Below are 23309 nucleotides of genomic sequence, written 5' to 3'. Positions count from 1 at the left end.
TGTAAACTATAGAACAAGAGAGAATGCTTCGTACAAGATGTTTAATAAACTAGCTAGGAATTGGCTACTGTTGGAATTCTCTATCATTGGTAGCCCTGCTACAAAATCTACATCATTCTCTTAACTCACCATATTTATCAGGCTATAATTTAATAATTATATTAAATTAGTCTTATTATAGCCTGATAATGTGGCAGATTGTTTTGCATTAATTAATCAGGTTTGTGGTTTAATTGTTAATATATAATGTGTTAAAGTGATATAGTTTTTTAGGTGTGATACTTAAATAAAGCTCTTCTTATGAGAAAGTTAAATAAATAAATATTTTTATTAATTCTAAATAATAATTAATTTAAACTTCAGTTTTTTTTGCCATACTCAATTATAATAGGCTGCCCACGTAATTTGTAACCATTAATCAATTCTAATGCACTTTGTGCTAAAGGAGGATCTAGATAAAAAGAAAAAAAAATGATAAAAGCTTTAGTTTAATCTTAAATAGTTCATCTATTAATTAACTTACCTGCAAAAGTAACAAATGCTTGACCTTTCATTCTTCCAGTCAAGAGGCGATAGGACGGAGGCTCCCCCTTATTGCTAGTAAATCTGTCAAAAAGTGAAACTAATTCTCGTATATCCGTTTTGGGATGCAAATTTTTAACATACAGAATCTAGAAATATAAGAATATTTCATTGATAATTCAATACTAATTCAAAATAAATTTATGTAATCACAATTAGAATTGAAAAATAGCAATAAAATTTGCTTGTCTTCACTTTGTTAAAAATTAAAATAACAAAATGATTTCACTGTAACAAGAAAAATAGTGGTGGTGATTATTATTAATGGCAAAAGTCATAATAAAAATAAAAACTAAACAAATCAAATCTTTTTTACATCCATGCAAGATTATCTAATACAGGGTGCCCAAATTATGGCCTTTGGCACATATTAATATAGCCAGTGCACACATCACTTACAAAAAGTAGACCTTTTCTATCCTTTTATATGTATGGAATATTCAAAATATTTGTGGCGCACACACCTATGGCTTATGCGCACTTTAGCCTGCCTATCAAAACATTTTGATACCACTGATTTAATACATTGTAATTTTCAAGCTCTTTTTCAAAATCATCCAAAAAAACTCTTCAGATACAATTGCACTAACAACATTCATGACTTCAGAAACGGCCATTTTGCAAACGAATCAGTCAAAATGTCCAATGAAAGTAAGAATAACGGTGACGTCATTCTCGTTTAATTTGTTCAACTTTACAAATGCACTCTCAATACAACATGAATTATTGGAAGATTATAAAGGCCCTGAATGGTTTGTTGGGATAAAATTTTATGTGATAGGAGGCTGAAATTTATACAGGAATTCTCTTCAAGTATACAGTTTTCAATGACATCATGCCAACAAATTGCCAAAAATGGAGTTAGAATTTTTTTATAACAAACAAAACTGCTGACATTTTATAATGCTATTTTTAATCTGTATATTACATTTATACAGACTTACTAACCACCCACCAAAATTTTTTCTGTATGTCATATCTTTTAATTTTGAAACACAGTCAAACCTGTTTTTGTGCGATTTTTTTTATTTATGCGATTTGTTTTGTGAGGTATATGAAAATTTCAATCAAATTGGAACATAATTGACTCCTGTAAAATTTTTTAAAACTCTATTGGATGTTTTCTATGACATCAGCAGGTTTTTTTCATTTTTTATTCAGTAAAATTTTTTTCTCATACGTTTTTTTCGGTCCCCTCTCATTTTAATAGCATAAAAATCATAAATATTATGTTATATTTGAACAGATGCGGTAAGTTAGCTCCCCTCCAGCTTTAGACTGCAGGTGTGAAATTTCAGGCCTTGTTAAATGAAATAACACTTCCTGCAGCTATATTTATCAAATAAAATCATTTTTTAACGATTATTTTTAACTTATTAATGTTAGATTCGTATATAAGTGGAAATAATTAATTAATATAAAAAATAAAATTCTTACAGGATTTTTTTCCCATTAGGGATTGCAGAAAAAGGCCCAAGGAGTTAAAAAAGCGGTTTTGAGTTATTTTCTACGTGAGACTTTTTTTTTATGCCGTCCTTATTCGTCCTTATTCACCCGCATAAAAAAAATATTTTTTTAATTGTGTTGCGAAAATTATTTTTTATAGCCACTGTTGAAGTTTCCTGCAATTTTTTTTAATGCGTTTTCTTTTATGCGGTCCCTATCCACCGCATAAAAACAGGTTTGACTGTATTCTACCTATTATATCAGTCAATGGCTTGTAAAAGTTACTGAAGTAATTGTAAAACTGCTGTGTTTAGACATTTTATTCTTACTTTTTTAAGAAAGTTAAGCACGTGTTACCATAAATCATGGTAACACACACATATATATGAGTTTATGTATGTATATATGTTATGGACAAAGTGATTAATACAGACATTATGAATAATGACAAACAAAATTGGGCATTGTAATAAATTATCAAAGTGACCAGTCATTATGAATACTGCTATCATCTGCTATATTGGGCAAAGTGATGATAATACATTGAGAAGTAATCATCTGAAATACGCTAACCAATCAACACTTGCATCTGAGTTGCGCGTGCGTATTGAATTTAGTACCAAATTTGGCGACAGTTGTGACTGTGCTCTCGATGGATTCCTCCTGGAGGGGAGCCGTCGGTAGGCCACTGATTGTTTAACATCGCTAGTTATTTATTCATGGTAGTTCTTGAACATACGTATCAATATCTAGTGATGTTAAACAATCGGTGGCTCCCCTCCGGGAGGAATCCGTTGGGAGCACAAACAGTTGCAACCACCACCACACATTCAACGCGATACAATTGGCAACTCAGAGTGCCAATTGGCTAGCATATGTTCGGATGATCACTCCTCAACACATTATCACCACTTTGCCCAACTAGGTGATAGCAGTATTCATAATAACCAGTCAATTTGATAAATTAATCAATATTTATCACACTGTGTGCCCTTTTTGGTCATTATTCATAATGCCTGATTAATCACTTTGTCCATAACAATTTTTTAAGAGTTTACAAATATGTTAAGAAACTATTAAAATGTTTTTTTACAACTCTACATGCAAAGTAATATGCAAAAATCTATCTAAAATATAAACTATCAATAATAGAGGTCTGGTTCATATCAACAAAGTTGGAGATGAACCTTCATGTACACACAGGTGATTTGGCAATTGTTTAAAGTGAATAAAATGATTTGGGAGAATGATCAACCATTTGAGAGAATGCATAAAAAAAATTAATTTTTTTTGACCGTTGACCTATTTGACCATCAAAAAATAGTTTGATGGTCAAATAGCTGAAGTGATTAAGAGAGACATACCAGCCTACCATTTTGGGGATATGATCAAATCCCTAGGCAAATAATCCCAGGAAATTTTCATGGATGTTCCATCCCAAATATTTTGTTCCTCATCACCCCAGTATGGACCTGGCTGAAACCACAACAGGTCCTCTAAATGTCCAAGGGCAAAAATAATTCAAAATTTTTTAAAATTGTTGTTGTAAAAATTCTAAATTGTAAAAAGTTTTTTGAATTTTTATATTAATAAATTACCTTGTTAATTTTGCCTGCATCATATTTTGAAAATTTTGGAAGTTGTTTTATCTCATCTATGGTTAATTTATTTTCTAAAATTGTATTAACATCTAACAATGCAGCAGCATGTAATACAGAAGGATCGGGCTTTTCATAAACAGCTACAGTCTTCTGGTCTTCTTGTGAAGTTGTCTCAAATTCATTTGTACAATTCTCGTGATTTCTTTTCCGTTTTTTACACTTGACATATTTCTCAATCTTCTTTGATAATTCTAGAATATACTTGTATGGTCCTTCTAATGAATGTGATTCATTACTATTTATAAGACTTCTTAATTGTTCTTTGTTCTGACAACCAACATAGAGTGTCTTTTCAATATCCATCTCATGACGATTTAATTGTTTTACACCAGTAAACGTAGTAGGTTTATTCAACATTTCATGACGTTCTTGAATTTTTTTCATAATCTCGTCAAGCCTTTCATTCTGAATATCAGGATTCAAATTACAGCTCTTCTTTAAACGCTAAAAGTAAACACAAAAAAAATAGCATATTTTAAATTATTTATAAAAATGACAAATAAAAAATAATTCAAAACCAATTAGGAAACTAAAAATTTACATAACTATTGAATTTTGGTGTAGATAATTTATTAATTTAAATAATAATTCCATAGATATATACTCATAAATAATGAAATATATCATTCACAGTGCCAACCAACTGGAAATCAAAAAATTATAAATATCTGAAAAATGGGACATTACTTCTGAACATTTTAGGAACTGAATAACATTATCTATAATACGATACTTGGCATAAAATAGATTGAAAATAAATTTTCTGGCTATCTAAAGAAGCAGTTTATATTTCTTATAATTTACAATGATGCTAAGAATTACTCAATTTAAAGATGAATTTTATGTCTCATTACTAAGATACTTTTGAGTTAGTTCTCAAGTTAATAAGATGCATATATAGCAACTTTCATTTAAAAAAACATATTGATATCTTTATAAAATAGCATAACTTCTGATAAAAAAACAGCATTGTCTCTGATATTAGATATTTAAAATCATCAAGATATATCTATTTCAAATATATAGGGTCTCCCAAAATGAATCTACCACTTTAAATTACTGTAATGTTAATTATTATCTGTGAAGTAAGCAATATACAGTGGAACCTTGCTTAACAAGCATAATTCGTTCCAGAATCTTACTCGTAATGCAAAACACTCATTAAGCGAGGTACACTAATCGACAGAGTAACTGCCTATGTTTCATCTGCACTTGAATTCAAATGTCTTGTTATTTGCTCCCTGTAGGAAGTGCTGTAAACAAAATGATTACTCCACAACAGAGAAAGTGTTTCTTGTTTTGTGAAATTGAAAAACCTATCCTAGTAAGTTGAAATTACCCATCATTGTGCAATTTAATCTGCAAGAGCTTGTAGAATTGTGGCTGCTGTGAGAGAAGTGACAACAGATATACTGTAGTAAGTGTAGGAAGAATTTGAGTATGATTTGGATGTGTGCAATGTAACATAAGGAACATTCCTTGAGAAATGGAATGGACAAATGTGTAACTTGGACAGTTTTCCAGCCTTTTAATGTATATTACAACATTCTCAAATAATAATCAACATATAATTATGATAATATAAAATGGTAGCATTCTTTTTGGAAGACCTTGTACTTAGCGAAGATTATCATCATGCCTCTGCATATTTAAACAATTTGTAAATTTATAAACAACACTAGTTTATGTGTGAATCCAGAAGCATTTTCTAAATTCATCTATTTATTTTAAATAGATGAATAAATTTTATTAACAATTATTCATTGTAAAGAGCACAAGAATACCGATTCTTAAAGAGTAATATTCTTTTTCACTTATAAAAACAATTTATTATTTACCTGTTTACCAGTACAATTCAAATAAAGATTTATTTCTTCTTTAGTAAGGCCACATTTCTGTAATTCTTGAACTCTATAATCTTCTTGTTCAAGGCTTTGAAAGTCATGTATACTAAGAACACCACTAACAGTTTCATTTATAGGAACGTAGTTTCCAGATGGTGAAAAGTTTCTATGTTGTTGGAATTGCCTATTGATATTAATAAAATATTTCAGAACATATACAAAATTAAAGTATAACAACTTAAATATGAACAAAATTATTATATTATTAATTATTTCTTAAAAATTTGAAAATATGAGATTAAACTACTGGTAATTACTTGAATGCAATTGAATGCATTCAAGTATTATTTTAATGAATTGTTACAAAGTTTTGTATTCATATATTTTATATATGGAATAGAACAATCTTTAATTCTTTGACTACCATGTTTTCTTAATATTCTAGTCACATTTCCTCAAAACACATGATTTTATGATAACAATGTCAATTGCAACTGTACATTTAGTATTTCAAAGCCACTGAAGAAATCTGTATCTAATATTTATGGGCAAGATCTGTTCATGAGTATTTTTTGGCACTTTATAAGGGAAAGTTATAAATAACTATAGTTTATCTCTGTTAAAAGCAACTTTTTTTCTAGTTTTGAAACTTTAATCATTTATCAGATAAATGATTAAAGTTTCAAAACTATGTGAATTATTAAGTAATGCACATTTATTGAATATGATTAAAAATTAAAGTATTGTGTAATATTTTCTTGAAGAAGTGATTACATATTTGATTCTAAATATTTTCAAAAATTGAAATACTGGAAATCCTTCATATGTGCAGTTAATTAGTTCCATAAATATACTGTGTACATAACCACACTTATTGAAACAGTCAATGGGAAATAAATTATGTATGAATTAGGTCATTAAGAATTTGTTTGAAATCTTAATTATTACATTTATATTCACTTGGGCCAAATAAAAAATGTAAGAAACTACTACTTCAAACAACCTTTACTCTGCAGTATCCTGAAGAGGGTTAGTAAAGCTAACTGAAAACGTTAGAGTAAAGAATTAATTTTACTGCAGAGTAAAGGTTGTTTGAACTGGTTTGTTTGTAGTAATGCAGTGTACATAGTAATTAATAAATGTAAGAAAGAAACAGTTATTGAAAAATTAATTAATTAAAGTTTTTAGACAAAGTACAGTTGTAATTATATACAAAAATGAAAACAAATTATGGAAATTAAAAGATCAGCGCTCAGTCTAAACTCTCCACAATTAAAGTAGCCCAAAAAAATAAAAACATGAAGTAAAAAAAAATCAAGTAAAATATTTATTGCATCTCATCTGCATTGTTGCTGCTGCCTTTTTTCCACAAAGTATTTTTTGTAGAAGCTAAAGAATTAAAAACAGAAATATTTGCAAATATTACACTAAATGTAAACATAGAAATTAAACTATCCAAATAAGAGCATTTCACTAGCAGAACTAAGTCTCACTTTTCCAACTAACAATGAGCAGGATTGGTATAAAGCAGTGTTTCTCAAAGTGGGTGATAACGCCCCCTTGTGGGCGGTGAGTAAATCTAGGGGGGCACTGGAGGCAAGGTACTGAGCGGTGATCAAAGGCAAAAGTTTGGGTCACTGACAGCCGTTCCCTTTCTTCTGTTAAACGGATAAGAGGAAACATTGCATTTAATGGTTTCCAGATGTCGCGAACAATGTATGGTAAGGGCACAAAATGTGAGATTCATAGAAAAGTTTTCCTAAGAATATTTCCAATCCTTTCTCACACAAGAGAAAATGGGTTAGGGGGCGTTGGGTATAACTTTATGGAACAAAGGGGACGGTGGATCGAAAAAGTTTGAGAATCACTGGTATAAAGGGATCAGTTTAGCATTGCTATCTCTGAGCTCTCATGCTGACAATGTTGAATTTCCCTTAGAACAGACCCACATTAACTGAAATAGCATATACAGAAGAATCTTGTTTTATTGGATTGCCCAGGCTGCCAAAAATTATTCAATCTCCTTTGGCTTAACAGCCACATACTCCTTCCGACTAACCTTAATAACATTATGATTCAATAATTTAGGACCAAAAGCAACAGCAATTGTTGTTTCAAGAATTCAATATAGCATAAACAACGGATTTCCTGCACACTCAAAAAATATCCATTTAACCTTACATATAAGAAATGCCAGTACTAGCAATTATTCAGTTCCTTGAGATTTCAATTCTTTATTCTATTGAAATATGTATGTTACGAGATTATGTTATATATTAAGCCATATGTGTGTACGACAAAGTTGATGGAAACCATATACACTGTACTGTAAACACAAAAGAAGGCAAATTATGTATGCTCATTAGCACTTTACTTATTTGTACTGATTTGTGAAAGAAAAACTCATTCATCTTGGTTTGTTTTGATGCTACTTTTCTGTCCATTGATTACAACAACTTCTAAATATTACAAAGATCACATACTGTCTGTTTGTTTATGCTTAAACTCATCAGGGAACTAGGAAAGACTCAATGGCCTCGCTAAGTTTCGGCATTACACATGAACAAGGGACAGAGTGTTCACTAGGTGATTCCTCAATTGTATCAGCCAGCGACTCTGTACAATTCTTCAATTGTACATATCCCAAATGTAACAAGTGCATCATCAAATGCTACAAACTTCCAGAAACACCTAAATATTAACTAAACATTGAAAAAACGCAAAGTTTATAATAGATTTAGGGTAGAAAAAATCTGTTATTCTGAGTAATGGATCCGCTAAAACGAGATTTGACTGTATTGAGAATCACCCATATTTAAATAAATTTTTAATTTTTTTTTCATTTAGTTACTGAACATTCATCATTATCAGAGTTATTTTCATTATGTTAATTATATTAATTTCCTTGTTAATTTATTGTATAAATGTAAACAGTTATTTCTTTTATTATTTGAAATTATTTTAAATACTTAAATCTATTCATGTAGTGAGAAAGATAATCATTTTGAATTAATAATTATTGAAAATTATTATGGTGAATTAAAAACAAACATTAAGATTTAAAGATAGTAGAGTACACACCTTTTAATTTGAACAAATATTTTTTAAACAGCAATTTAAAATTGCTTTACAATAGAAAAATTATAACGAGTGTCTTCTACACCTGGAAGTCTATGCAATACAATGCATTACATTATTGTAGTTGGTAAGTTACTAAAGACTGTACATTGCTGTGTACTGTATTGCCATGAATTTTTTGAACTCATTTCCCATAATAATAAATTCAACAGTCTAATCTCAGCTCAGTAAAACTGATTGTAATAAATTACTGTACTGTTCTTGCTTTCCATGTTGTCGGAGAAAACACCCTGCTAATTCAGGTTTTCGTAAACTCGGACAACCTTCATTCTCTATTATTCTGAGTTAATGGTGGTTTACTGTATTTAACTTTTTGTTACAGTACTTTGTACATTCAAAACTAATTGAAGTTGCAAGATTCTCTAATATAAGAAAAGGATTGTTGAATCAATAGTAAATGAAACATCGGTCATGTATTTAAGAGATTAAAAAAAAGAATGGATAGTAAATTATATATTTATTTAGTTTATTTAAGAAGTCACATAATCAAAACAAATGGATATTGATTTTTTTCTCTCACATAATAATCATTATGAAGCATAGTGACTGGTCTTTTTTGAAGCATTTCTTATGGAATTCAACACACTTCTATCATTGTTTCTGGCAGTCTTTGAAGACACATAGACACAAGACTATCCTTTGAGATGTTCTTCAGTTCCCAATACTTTGACCTCTGCTGTTGCCAATAGGTTTTCCATAACTTTGGCTTCATTGCTGGAAAGCAGTGGACACACACAAGATATTTTTCTTCACCAAAACTCAGTTTCCATATCAGCAATGTGTGTGCTTACTACAGTACAGCCATTAATCACTAGCACAAAGATTGGGACATTTTCTGTGGATGTGATTAAACAGCATATGCAGAATTGACACACAATACTATCAAGTGACAGCAAAATATATCAGTAATCAAAGAAGATAATGACCATTACTTTGCCAGCTAACAAGAAAACTCTTGTCTTCTTTGAAAAATGAGTTTATTGCAATTTCCACATTATGCTGACCTGTCTGCTCTCAGGATCAAAGTGATGTAACCAATTTCATCACCAGTGACAACTGACTAGAAAATTACCTAGTAGATTAGCTACCAGACATGGTATCGTTAGCACTTTCATCTAAATTTGCTTCTGCTCAAGCGTCAGAAAATGGAAAACCATTAAGAGCAATCACAATTGGATATCATCATAAATGTTCAACCTATCAGTAAGTTCGTTGAAGTTAATTTGCAATCTTCTCAGATGATGATAGTATTAATAAATTTTTCTATCAACACTCTCACAGGAGTTTGTAGACCTATTTATTTTGAGGTTGATTCCTGGCTTTCAAAGAACTTTTGAACCATTATGAAGTCATGAATTGTGGAAAAACGTCTTTATTTTATGCCTGTTTAGTATTTCATAAACTATAAATGTTTTTGAAGTGAAAGCAAAATTTCAGTATTGCTTACTAATTATTACAATTTTGTTTTATGCTGGAGCAGATAATTCCAGATAACAGACTCTGCACTCTCTAGTAACTATGTTTAAAGCATATTTCCATACAATTTTTTAGAAGATCCAATAAATGTTCTTTACAGTGATATAGATCCAAAATTAATTAGTGTTATACTTTAAAAGAAAAATATCTGCCTCAATTTCTTTTGAATTGCCTTCCCGAAGCATGCTTTTTATAGAACAGATGACAAGAACATTTCATAATGTCATAAATTTAAATACTGGAATGAACGTCGATGCATGCTGGGAAAAATTTATTTGACCTAAAAGAGGGGCAGTGATCGACATTTTGGTGTATGCACTGATGAGGTTTACGAGTTAAACGAAATGCATTTGGAATATATCAATTGTAAAGAAAAAAACAGAATAAAAAAGCTGGTAATAATGAAAGTTTAGGAGTTTTTTTGTTTTCGTTATTGGACTGTCTGAAGTTATTCAAGTTATTTGTTCCTTGAAGTCGGCTAAGTCAAAGTAGTTTTTACTCGTTTTTAGAACTAAGAAAAATCTTTGTTTTTAGTATTTTATTAAGTATACCGATCCTATTGTTTTTTAATTATTAAATTTATATATTTAGAACATTTCACAAAACTTGTAAACAATGTTCAAACATAGTCATAAAATTAAAGAATCAGAAAAACATAAAACTTGAAGAGACTTCTCTAAGTACGATGCAAAACAACTGTGCAATTCTGAGTTATCATCAAAACTAAAAAAAGCTAGACTCACAACAAAGATAATGAGAAGGAACTAATGAATTCTGGAATGAGGAATACAAGACCATGCTCTTTATGAATGATTCTGGAATTATGGAGAGTCATCCACTCTCATTTTATCACCATTGTTAATATTAATTACTACAAACTTTTATACTTTTATTTTCAGAAATGCTCATGTTTAAATCTTAAATTTAATATTTTTGTTTTAAAATTCTGCAAGAAACATTATATATTTTTTAACAGTGTTTATTTTGTTATATTTCACATTCAATGCTGAAGATGGCCTCTAGTAAAGCTAAAAAATATTCCAAAATAAATATTTTTGCTTTTCTATGCAAATACTGTAGTTTTGTTATTTAATTTAAAATTTATCTAATCAAAATAAGCTGCTTAAATACATAATTTGACAATTAAAAAGTTAATAATTTTATTTTATATTAATTAAAAATAAAAATATACTTAACTGTTTAAGTGTGACATTTGTATTTAATTGTTTCTGCAGCAAACTTTTTAACTGCTTCTCAGCTTCAGTTTCTGTTCCCAATTCTTTACATTCATTTTTACTTAAGACTTCACCTGGGTTTATTTTATCCATTATTCACTGAAATAAACATAAATAAATAATTTTATTTCTTATATTAGATAATATTTGACATTTTAAATTCTTAGAAATATAATTTTTGAGTTTGCTTGTAGAAACTTTTACCATCATAAAATGGTGAAATTTTCTACAAGAAAATTATTTTAGAATCAATATAAATAAAACTGTAACTGAAGCAATAAACATCCAAACTGATCACTGTTTGGATGCTTATTGCTTCATTGCAGGAAAATACCTGAACATATTTTAACCAAGCTTTATATTCTAAATCTGTTGATTTAGGAGAAGGTTTACACATACATGCGATCTCAAAATCTACATTATATAAATTAAACTATAATGGATTTCTGTCTGTCTGTCTGTTTGCTGGACAGCAATACACATGAATCAGTAGTTGCCCTTCAAGCAATTATCTGTAAGAAAGTTGTAATATTGAAGTATAGTATTATGTTTGGAGAACTAAAAAGTAATTAGTGAGAAATTAGCAAAACATTTTGTTCATGTTGTGTTCACGATAGTTATCCCAAACTATATTGATGTAAGTTTTCTATGATGGTCTCACCTTAAACCACTCCAAAAGCCCACCTCCTCCTAACTTAAGCCCGAGCAAATATTTTGTGTCCTGCAGTTTCATTAAATGTACATTTTAGTTACTGATATCATTGTTTTTATCACTCTCTCCCAATCCAATGTGAACAACCCTCCATTCCCTCAAATGCACATGCAGCTAGTTAAAAATAAATGAAGAAACTGATAACGTTCTTTATGTTAATTTATATTGAAATGGATACACTTAAAAAATTTTTATTTCAATAACTTATATATAAAAAATAAATATTTATTATACATTTCAAATATTTGTTTGCAAAAGAGGTAATAGAGACTAAAATTGCAGCCAAAATTTTAACTATTATTAACAGTTTAAATTGTAAAAGTATTTGAAATTTTGCTAATGGAACAGACTATTTTTAAATAATATTCGAGTAAAAGCGTATTTAATTTAGTGTAATTTTATAATACATCAGTGCAAAAGAATAAAACAAAATATCTGGCTATTGCTTTTACATATTTTGGAAATAATGTACCAAATCTGTTAGTCCCAAGGCATCTGTTGGAGTGGAAATGCAATACAGTATTTGAAAATTTCAGTAGGCAATTATCACGGTGGATTAGAGAGACAAGGTCTTTGCTAGATCCAGTTTAGAATAAAAACAGTGACTAAACACAAACTTATTACAGGAAGGTTTAAACTTCATTGTAGAGACACATTTGAATCTTTGCAATGAAGTTTGAATTGATTTTTGAATCCGATTCTAAATAAATTTTGAAAAAAACTTTGGCTATTACATTTACTGCCATTACTTCCAGTTTTTATATGTTAGTGAACCAATTGGGCAATCATCTTGTTGCATCATAAATACAATGGAGAACATAAATGTAGGTGAGTCCAAACTTCACCAAAGAAGTTTTTTGCTGAATTAATTATAAAATATCTGACTGTTAAAGAAGAAAGATAAATAGTTAAATACAATTCATAAATTAGAAACAAATTACATTCCATCAATTAGAAAATTTCAAAGCAGGATTTCTGAACCAGATTATTATATTAAACCAGAAACAATAGATTATTGCCTTAATTCTGTTTCTATTCATATTTTGCAAATGCTTGCTCTAAATTATAAAAATCATGATTTAAATCGGTGATGATTTGGGTTATTTTCTTTGTTGATATTTTATAAATATGGGGCCTCTATTTTCTTTATACTCAGTTTGGTTCCTTTCTTTGCTAATTTATTTATTGTTCAATTAGTTTAACCATCTGTACTGAACTGGCATTGATAAAAAGCAACATGAAGCTCTTTCATTTGTCTCGGAGATAATTTATAAGTAACAAAAGTAAGAAACAGTAAATTAATGTTACTCTTAATAAATAATTGCTTTAAAGATTTTTCTTGAAAAAAATAAACTTAAGAATCTAACTTTGAGTTATTTAATTCCATTTTAAACTGTAAAACAATTAATAGCAGTTGTTCCACAGATAATATCAACCTTTTCCTCTCATTTTTCAAAATACAGCAGAGCATAGATTATCCGACTTAATTGGGGACTGGGGTTGGTCAGATAACTGAAAAGTTGGATAACCGAAAAGTATGAAAAAATACATTATTAGTATAGTGTATTAGGCCTGGTTTAAATACTAGCCTCCCTTTTATGGTCGAGCCAGTGCTGCCAGCTAAAACATGCAAAAATTTAACAAAAATAATATTAAAGTAGCCAAGACATAACCAAACATTGTAGCGCCACATCACTAGCGAACATTTGAATTTGCCGACTAGAATGCAGTCGGTTAATCGGGGGTCGGATAATTGATGCTCTACTGTATAATGAATCCAGATTTAGAAATATGTATTAAATTCAAAAATCCTGATCAGAATATAATTCTAAAATACTATTTCTCTCACATTATTCTTTCATCTTGTAGTTATAGAGACTTTCTATCTCATTAACAACACATAAAACACAAATGATAACAATTCTTAGTCAAATTTTTTTGGCAACAACAGAGGATATTCTTGATATACTCACATACAGCAATTTACATTTCTAAAACAAGATCAACCTAAACCTAAACACTAGGTTCAGGCACAGCCTAAACTTGTCACTGGACTGATCTAGGAAGCTGGTTTTCAGACCAGCTTCTAATTGGGTACATTCCAGTATGCATCAGTCTCAACCACAACTAGTGCATTGGTGAATGGTTTAACAAGCTTTTACTGGAACATCTGGCAACCAAACAAGATGCAGAAGCAAACAGTGATAAATTGGCATTTACAGACTTATTTTGTCAAAATAACTTTGGATTAATACAGATAATAGTAAAAATGATGTTGATAATGAAATATTTTCATTAGCTGCTACTGTTGCTATGATGAAGCCTAAAAAAACTTCTCTTTATACAAATACAGTAAAGTTTCATACTCCATTTTGAAGCATAGTATTCTACTTACTACTAGTGACAGCCTAAATGTTTCAATTAGACATATTCAGGGCCAGATTATCGAATAGGCAAAGTAGACAAATGTCTAGGGCCTGTAATTCGGAGGGGCCCGGCTTCAGTGCAGATTTCTCTGTTTCAAAACGAGCTAAAAATTATTTAAGAAATTCAATAGGACAGAAAAGGCTGTATTTAACAATGGTTACTAAGCTGCGGTCGACCAGCCATTACCTAAAAAGGAAAAAAAAAAGGTCAACAGCCACCCGTGCGTCAGAAGTAATGTACACCACGAGATCTCTCGCACCTCATAGAAATCTTCCTAGGGTTGCCTCTCGTGGTAGTACTGACGTATGGTTACGATTTATTTTCTAAATCTAAACTTATACGTCGCGACATCGCATATTTGATATAGCGTTCAAGTTGCTCGAGTGCGAAGATATTACAATTCAATAGTGTTTTATAAAAGAGTTAAAAAGGATGACACCACGGTGTGACTTGGGGTGACACCACGATATCCGCACCGGGTGTCACCCATGCTACCTACGCTAACGTCACATTATATAAGATTTGTTTAGAAGCAACTTATTTAAATGGGGCCCCAATTTAAATTTTGTCTAGGGCCCGCTAGAGGCTTAATCCGGCGCTGGACATATTAAAAAGAATTTTTAATCATAGTCAAATAATCTTATATTTAATTATAAAGTATGGGATTAAATATTACATGCTAACCTCTTATTCAATTTTATAAAATAATCATAAAAGTCATTAAATATAACCATGGATATGGCCATATTGCTGTATTGGAGTTTACCATATCCATAACAATGAGTGTGATGTGCATCAATTGCTGCACTGGTGAACTCATCAGTGAATATCAGAACACATTTCTGTACATCATGGTTCACCGATGCACTGTTTGATGCATACTGGAATGTACCCATTGTTGTCTAAACTGAAGTCATCTAGAAGCAATGTTCTTGCAATGCCTTTCTCATGATTGCGATTTTAACAAGTCAATCAAATGATTACCTCAAACAATTGAGTTATAAATCCACTATTATAGCCTGATTGTTTAAGATGATTGTTGAGTATCTTGTGTGTTGAGCTTTGGGATGTTAGTGTACTTATCAGGAGTCATCAGGACTCCCCGCCAAGTAAAAAAGTCACTGACTGACTATATATACAGGAAATAGACACCCACAACTGCTTTAAAATTTTATTTTAATATGAGATGGCATCTAACGTTTCCCTCTAGTGTCAAATTCACGTATAATTCAAAATCATTCTTTCCAAATTATAGCCCAATTATTTACGGCAGTTGTGGATGTCTATTTAATATGTGCTAGTGTAGAACAATATTATTTTCTTAGTGAAAGCTATCCAAGAAATTAACTTTATAGTTGCCAATTTTTCCACCTGAAGAAATTCCAAATATCTCACTTGAAAGACAATTGTTTTCTTAAGAAGTGTGCAAAATTTCAAAATTTTCTATAAAGCATTGAAAAGTGCAAATATAAATATAAGCCATTGAAAAGTGCAAAAATCGCCAAGCTAGCTGTATTTTCTTCTTCTGCTTCTTTTTCTTCATCCGGCACTGCAGATGCTCATAGAGAAAAAAACTACTGGGTCTAGAAAACTGAAATTTTAAACTTAAGACTTTCTCCTTATCAGAGAGGTGCTGGTGAAACTTCTGGGTCAATAGGTCAAAGTTTACAGGGATTTCCCATAGAGCTAATTCAGTTTTATGGCTTAATTTTATGCTTATAAGAATAAAATTGCATGGAAACAAATGAATTTTAATCTAAATGTTACTCAGAATTACAAAATTTCAAATTTATGTGAATTAAAACTTTTTATAACGATTCTTCTAAATGACTTATCACAAGTGTTCAGTCAGTAGCACATTTGGTCAACGATGTGTTCGGTCAGAGATCACCAACCGATCTTACGTCTTGATGTAATAATACAATTATTAAACAAAAACATCTGATATGTAAAAAAATTATGCAAAGTAAAAATTACTGCACTCTTAGAACCTATAACCAGTATGATATAAAAAACAAGCAAATAAAAGATGCAGATCACCACAAACGTTTTCGAACTGTTGGCTGCCAACAGTTCAAAAACGTTTGTGGTGATCTGCATCTTTTATTTGTTTGTTTTTTATATCATACTGGTTATAGGTTCTAAAAGTGCATTATTTTACACCGGTGTTTTGCAGTGTAGTGTTGTAGCCTATAAAGTAAAAATTTACGACAATTTAGTCGACGGTCAAAATTTTTCTTTGGTAAAGATATGCTTGATACTTGGAAGCGGTATCCACAAGCTTTTGACCTATATTATTTATTGTTTTTACATATCACCGCCAAGTGCCAAGCTTATCTTTACCAAAGAAAAACTGCTAGTGTATGGTTTATAAAACTTTACCCATTCATGTAACCAGTAAATAATTGGGAGTGAGATGGGCAAACTAAAAAAATTATAAATGGTAATTTTCTTGTTTTCAGCCAGCACTTTAATGTTTAAAGTGTCCATTATACAACACATTGACAGATACAGGATGCATTTCCTAGTAAAGCTGCTTACTAGGAAACGCACTCTTTAAGCAATTTCTGCTTTCATAGGAAAATAAATAAATATCACGAGAATTATATGTAAATTATACACGAATCGCTATAAATTAGGATAATCAATTTACCTCATAAATTCCCTCCACCAGAACGTTCGTCACATACAGTGCCCTCTGAGGGAGAAAAAAGACAATCTAATATGATCTAATTTTATTATGTCTGTTTTTCACTTTTAATTCTTTACTCCTTTCGCATACTAAACAGAAAGCATTTTTTATATTTTGAAACGGGAATATAGGGCATAAAACTATTTAGAGAATTTTTATCGTTATCTTTCTGCACTAGAATCGTTGGGGAAGGTTCGAATGTTTGACGCTAGAGGTCGTGTTTACGGCCAAAATTTCCGCGATTTTGCCAGTGTGATTTGAAAATCCGTAATGAATTAATTTAAATGGAGGATGGTATATTGCTGCGTGCCTTTTTGCACGTCACGATCCGGGAAAACTAACGTAAACAAAATTTCGTTTCATTGGTTTCCTAACAATTTCGAAACAAAAAGAAAATGGATAGTTGCTATTTCCAGGATTGGTAAGTAAATTAGATGATATTTTACTAATATTTTGTTTATAACTAAAATTTATAGTTTGAAAAATTGAAGTTTACTGTCTGGGATCATCATGGCCGCCCTTCCGGTTGAGAGTACTCTCGTTCTCAACGACGTCCGTCGCAAGCGATACGCGATCACGCTACTACCTAACCTAACGTGTTCACGCGATAAAATAATCTAATTTATTGTAATATACTGTCGAGTGCAACTACATAATTAAGACTACAAATATAAATAAATAGTTAAATTTCCCAATGGTGGACAAAATGGCGGCTCGTCTGATTCCAGGAAACAGTGGGGACGCACGTTCTAACCTAACCTATTCTAATAATTTGATTGGTAATAAATTATGGTAATTTATTAGAATAGGTTAGGTTAGGTTAGGTTATAACGTGCATCCCCACTGTTTCCTTTCTTCTGTTTGCTGGAATCAGACGAGCCGCCATCTTGTCCACCATAGGTAAATTTAACCAAATAAATAAGACGAGAAATAAAAATTTGCAATAATCGAAAAAGATTTTTGACTGCTATAAGTAAAAACGAATCAATTAAATATTACTTACTATTATTATCCTCCATTCATCAACTATAATCCGCGTTTTAGAACTCCTTTCGGTAATTATATAGTTTAAGGGAATGTGAATTTTTTAAATTATGTTATATTAAAAATAATGTATATTTAATAGTCATTCGGAAAACGCATAACATTTTTCCGGGCGACACGTATATAAAGTGCAATAAACAAAAGTTCATAGGACTACTTACCAATTGTGCCCCGTTCGAGACGCCATTGCTTAAGCTTGCCGTGGGTGTGGAGGTGCACGCTGGATGGCGGATGCACGCGAAGCGTGTCACCTGACCCAATTTCGACGTCACTCGGGGGCTCAACGTCACTTCCGGAATCTCGATAGCATTTGCGATTTTAGAAATGCAAATTTTTAATTTTCGTGGGCCCCGAGGACGCACGTTCTAACCTAACCTAACCTATTCTAATAAATTACCAATTGGATTTGCATTTCTAAAATCGCAAATGCTATCGAGATTCCGGAAGTGCCACCATAAGGGGGGTTACCTAGGTACACTTTAACCCACGTGATTAGTGCAAAAAGACCGGATTCTTCTGTGAGAAGAAAAGCTGCCCAGAAATGCGTCAGAGACCTAGTCACATGACCAAGTGATGTTGAAATTGGGTCAGGTGAGATGATTCGCATGCATCTGCTGTCCAGCGTGCACCTCCACAATCATGGCAAGCTTAAGCAATGGCATTTCGAATGGGGCACAATTGGTAAGTACAGTAGAGCGTCGATAAGTGGAACCAATTGGGACTGGGGTCCTTCCAGTCAATGATTTGTTCCAGTTTCCGACTTTGTACGAAAAAATACATTAACCTGTCTGATGTTCAAATTTTTCTCCGTTGCGTGTCGCTTCGTGTTGAATTTTCGTCGATTTTAAGCCTAACGAAAATTTTTATAATAATCATCGAGGCTATCGTATCGTCAAAAATTATTTCTGCATTTTGTACAAACAAAATAAATATATTAAAGAATATAAAAAAACATGAAAATTATACTTTAGAAGTAAATTTAGTATCAAAAACATTCGATTCAGCACGACACAGTCCGACTGAAAATCGTTCCACTTTCCGGCCATTCCACTTATCGACGCTCTACTGTAGTCCTATGAATTTTTGTTTATAGCACTTTATACACGGGTCGTCCAGAAAAATGTTATGCATTTTCTGAATGACTATTAAATATACATTCTTTTTAATATAACATAATTAAAAAAATTCATATTCCCTTAAACTACAGTATATAATTACCCTTCTTTCAGATTTGAGAATGTTGGTTACAGCGTTCTGCTTCTTTAATTTCTTTGATTTTTCTTCAGTGCAATTGACTCCCTTCTTCCGCTTACAACCTTTGTCCTCCTTGATTTTTGTTTCTGGAGCAGCAGGAACAGTTGCAGGTTCCTTCCATATCGGCAGATGTCCTGCACCTGGATAGATTCTGCTTATGTGTTTTGTAAATATTTCAAATCATTCTCCTGGCTGCAGTTGTTCCCACTTCATTAACTTTTTATACGTAATAGCATACAAATAGGAATTGCACAATTGCTCCGTGTAATGCAATGGCAGGTTTTTTCTGTTTTTCAAACATCGCCACAATCTTTCAATAGTTTGGATGTGAACACCAGCAACAGGATTTACAAAATTTTCAGTATGTTTCACTGTTTCGTGTTGTATTTCAATTCCTTCCAAATCATTATGTGGTTATTGAAAACTAACACAATTTGCATCAGTTCTAAAACAAATTTTACACTTGCCATAACATTTAACACACATTTTCAGCAGTTTGAAGGCCTAGTTTAATTGCGAATTTTACATCTAATGGAATTCTTACATCGAGACATAATTTGGAAAAATCAGATAACAAATAATGAATGAAATCCACAATGGTCCAATTCTTAAATTCCATTATCAAAAAAACAAATTAATAACTAAACACACTCAAATAAACTCAACAGTAGAATTCTCAACTCACACACCTACCACCCGCATGAAACAAATTTGCATAATTTCTCACAAGTATACATTTACGTTGTAAGAGAACCGATTTGCATATCGACACGACAATGTCACTGGCGCCACCTATCAACCATTTCTAATCGCGTCTGTACTTGAGATTCCGGAAGGGCAGCCATGATGGTCCCAGATAGTAAACTTCAACCATTTGAAATGTTGTCAGACGTTACTTTTACAAATGTAACGACCGATATAAAACTCATTCAATGAGGAGTAATAACCAAATAAAGGGTAAAGAAAGCACATCCTGTAAGTGATTCTTGTTTAGAGTAGAAGCTACTTTAGGTCACTTGCATATATGTTTATACCAAAAAGTAACTTCTGCCCTCGTTTGGTAACAATTAGAAACTTTGGAATTTTACTAATATTGTTTTTGCAGTTATAGTTTGCAATCCTACAACCTCTCCTGTGTTAGGAGCCAGTTTGGTTTACATATGAGAACTAGATTAAAAAAAGGTAAAGCGCATGAATGAGAGTACCCTCCATGTTTTCTCTCAGAGATCGGGTGATGGTAAGATGTGAACTCCGAATAAGAGGTTTTCCACCCTGCAATTGTAGACCATCTCTACAAGCAAAAAAGTCAAAAGGAACCATACCTGTATATGTGACCCTTCATGAGATATTTGCCCCCAAATCATTTTTATCCCATATACCGGTGTTGCTGTCTATTCTCCGTGCTCCATGTCATCAAGACTTGCTGTCACTTGCCTTGACTGACACTCTACATGTAGTTGTATGCTTCAGTGTGAGTGATAGTCACTGAAGTGCCTGGGTTCAACGACCACTTCTTATTACACTTCTCACAAATACTACCGGAAGGCAAAAGACCAATTTTCACAGCAAATTTTGCATCCGAAGAAATCCTCTCATCCAAGTTTATTCCTTTTATTCACCACACAATAGCATTACATGGTCAGTTGTGCATCTAGATAAATTCGTAACTGTAATTTACTTTGAAGTTTTTATTAGTGGTTATTCAATCTCATACATACAAACTCCACAAAAAAATAAATTAAAATGCAATCAAATTATACCACCATGCATTTGCAATAGCCAACTGTGTATAATCAAGCATATCTATATGCAAATTTAAAATAACTCATAACTTTCACGAACAAGATCTTGTACAAGGGGCAGAAGTACGACATAAACTAGGTTGTAGGTTTGTAAAATTCTACTGTTTCTGCTAAATTGAATTTTGCTGTTGTGTCTATGATGTTGATGCAATAGGTAAATGTCATTATCAAGTATTTGAAAGAAGAGAGCTTAATGTATTGGGGGTCCATGGAGTTGTATAGGATCAAAAAACGGGTTGAAAATAGTACAATTACATCTCTGAGATTGATTGGGACCTTATCAGAGCCATAGACCGTACCCATAGGAGCAATAAAGTCAAAAGGAACTGTGTCACTACATGTGACTTTTCACAAGATACAGCTCCAAAATCAGTCTACTTCCAGGTCACAATATGATTAGTTTTGGCAGAGCAATGTGACTTCCATAGTGTTTAATTATTTAGCCCACATGACTATGCTGACTTTGAGTAGGCCACTTGAGTGTTTTTGGAGTACTTGATGTTATATAGTTTTAGGGGATATGTGGTTCAGCCCCACATGGGTGCTGAGGTGCAAGTGACAGTGAATATATGCTACATGCAGAATGTGAAAAATTGACAGTAGTACTGATAATGGTAAAATGCCTTCAAAGGTCAATCTTCACAAGATATTTCACATGTATGGGTATAGTTCTATTGACTTTTTTGCTCATATAGGTAGGTCTACAACTCTGGGGTGGCAAATCCTTCATTTAGAGTTTACATTTTACTGATATTTTCATCTTATGGTGGAAAAACCAAATCTGCAATAGCTTCTGTGAGCAGTCGACAATAACCTTTAGGGTCTTCTCCTACAATTGGATTATGAAAGTGAAGCATTTGTGCATTTCTTAGATCTTTCCATCTTGGTAATTATTTTGCCAAACCTACACAGGTTATACAGGAAATTACTTTTCAATCCTTATTGTTTCAAATAAAATTAATCCACATTTTCAATGCATATTGAATGCCTCTGCCTCTGAAGTAATACTAAGTTGCTGTGACAACACAAAATCTGCAAATGCTTGAAAACCATTTTCAAAACACTTAAATAAATTTTGCTAAATGTATAAAATTACAGATTTTGATATATTTTTCATTTTAAATTTAATATTTTATTTTATGCACAATATTTGCACTTAGAGTACAATCCTTTTTTAAAATTTGAAATAAAAATTATACCAAGATCTGTTTTTAGAAGATATTTAAATATGATCTGTTTAGAGATACCTAAAGTAAAATATGTATTATGAAGAATTCTTTGAAGATAATTTTTATTAATGTTTCTGTTTATTGATTAATTATATACTGTTAATAAATAATATTTATTTTAAGGAGAAGATGGAAGTTTGTGGACACCACGTGGTACTTCAGCAATATGCGGTCTACACTTTAAATCTGAAGATTTTGATCCTTTAAGTATAAAGAAACAACTAAAACCTGAAGTGGTTCCAACCATTTTCTCTCGCCATCCTAAGCTCAAGAAACGACTACAAAAAAATAGAACAAAAAGAAAATGTAGAGTTAAGATATCAGAAAATAAGAAGCTTAAAATTATTGAAAATTCTACTGAGTAAATTCTTTAACTTTATCAATTACAGTTGTTAGTAAATGTCATGTCATGCCAATAATATGTTGAGTCTTACACAAAAACTTCAAGTACTCAAACACTTATTACAGGAGAATAAATTAATCATTTTAAGAGAGTAATAGGTTTGCATCAAGCAAAATATAATACATTATGAAAATAATATATTAAAACTGCATCTAAAGGAACTTAATGACATATGTAATGAAACAAATATAAAAAAACATCATGTCCTTTTGTCAAACTGGTGAAATTCATGCAGAATTCCTCATAAGTTAGATCAGTTGAAATACTTTAAAGCCAAGATGCAGATGGTTGAGTCTGTCTTATGTCATTGTATTACTTGGCAATCCAAAGCTCCAGTAGGCTATAACCATGTAATAAAATCAAA

At 31.4% G+C, this 23309-nt stretch overlaps 1 protein-coding gene and 1 long non-coding RNA gene across 2 annotated transcripts; one reads left to right on the top strand and one right to left on the bottom strand.

The window, feature by feature from the left end:
- Positions 1 to 309: 309 nt before the first annotated feature.
- LOC136984651 (RNA-binding protein 41-like) lies at positions 310 to 17251 on the bottom strand. Its single transcript, XM_067281725.1, has 6 exons — positions 17175 to 17251; positions 11345 to 11481; positions 5528 to 5717; positions 3627 to 4133; positions 524 to 671; positions 310 to 451 (listed from the first exon to the last, which is right to left on the bottom strand). Exons 2-6 carry the CDS (start codon positions 11473 to 11475, stop codon positions 360 to 362), a joined length of 1068 nt encoding a protein of 355 aa, XP_067137826.1. The 5' UTR covers positions 11476 to 11481; positions 17175 to 17251; the 3' UTR covers positions 310 to 359.
- Positions 17252 to 17419: 168 nt separating this feature from the next.
- Positions 17420 to 22894, top strand: LOC136984657 (uncharacterized). The gene is made up of 2 exons (XR_010882220.1): positions 17420 to 17634; positions 22666 to 22894. It is a non-coding gene; the product is annotated as an uncharacterized lncRNA (long non-coding RNA).
- Positions 22895 to 23309: the final 415 nt, after the last annotated feature.

This window comes from Centruroides vittatus, unplaced genomic scaffold, assembly GCF_030686945.1.
Source record: "Centruroides vittatus isolate TY-2023 unplaced genomic scaffold, ASM3068694v2 contig_926, whole genome shotgun sequence".
Taxonomy (NCBI): Eukaryota; Metazoa; Arthropoda; class Arachnida; order Scorpiones; family Buthidae; genus Centruroides; species Centruroides vittatus.
This window is presented reverse-complemented; position numbering and strand designations above follow the sequence as displayed.

What these genes read in the sequence shown, in the direction of transcription:
- LOC136984651 (XM_067281725.1), bottom strand. Translation starts at nt 11,475, where the DNA reads ATGGATAAAATAAACCCAGGTGAAGTCTTAAGTAAAAATGAATGTAAA. An exon ending in TGAATTGTACTGGTAAACAG is followed by an intron (nt 4,134 to 5,527) that starts GTAAATAATAAA and finishes GTTTACTTTTAG; the next exon opens with CGTTTAAAGAAGAGCTGTAA. An exon ending in AGCATTTGTTACTTTTGCAG is followed by an intron (nt 452 to 523) that starts GTAAGTTAATTA and finishes CTTTTTATCTAG; the next exon opens with ATCCTCCTTTAGCACAAAGT.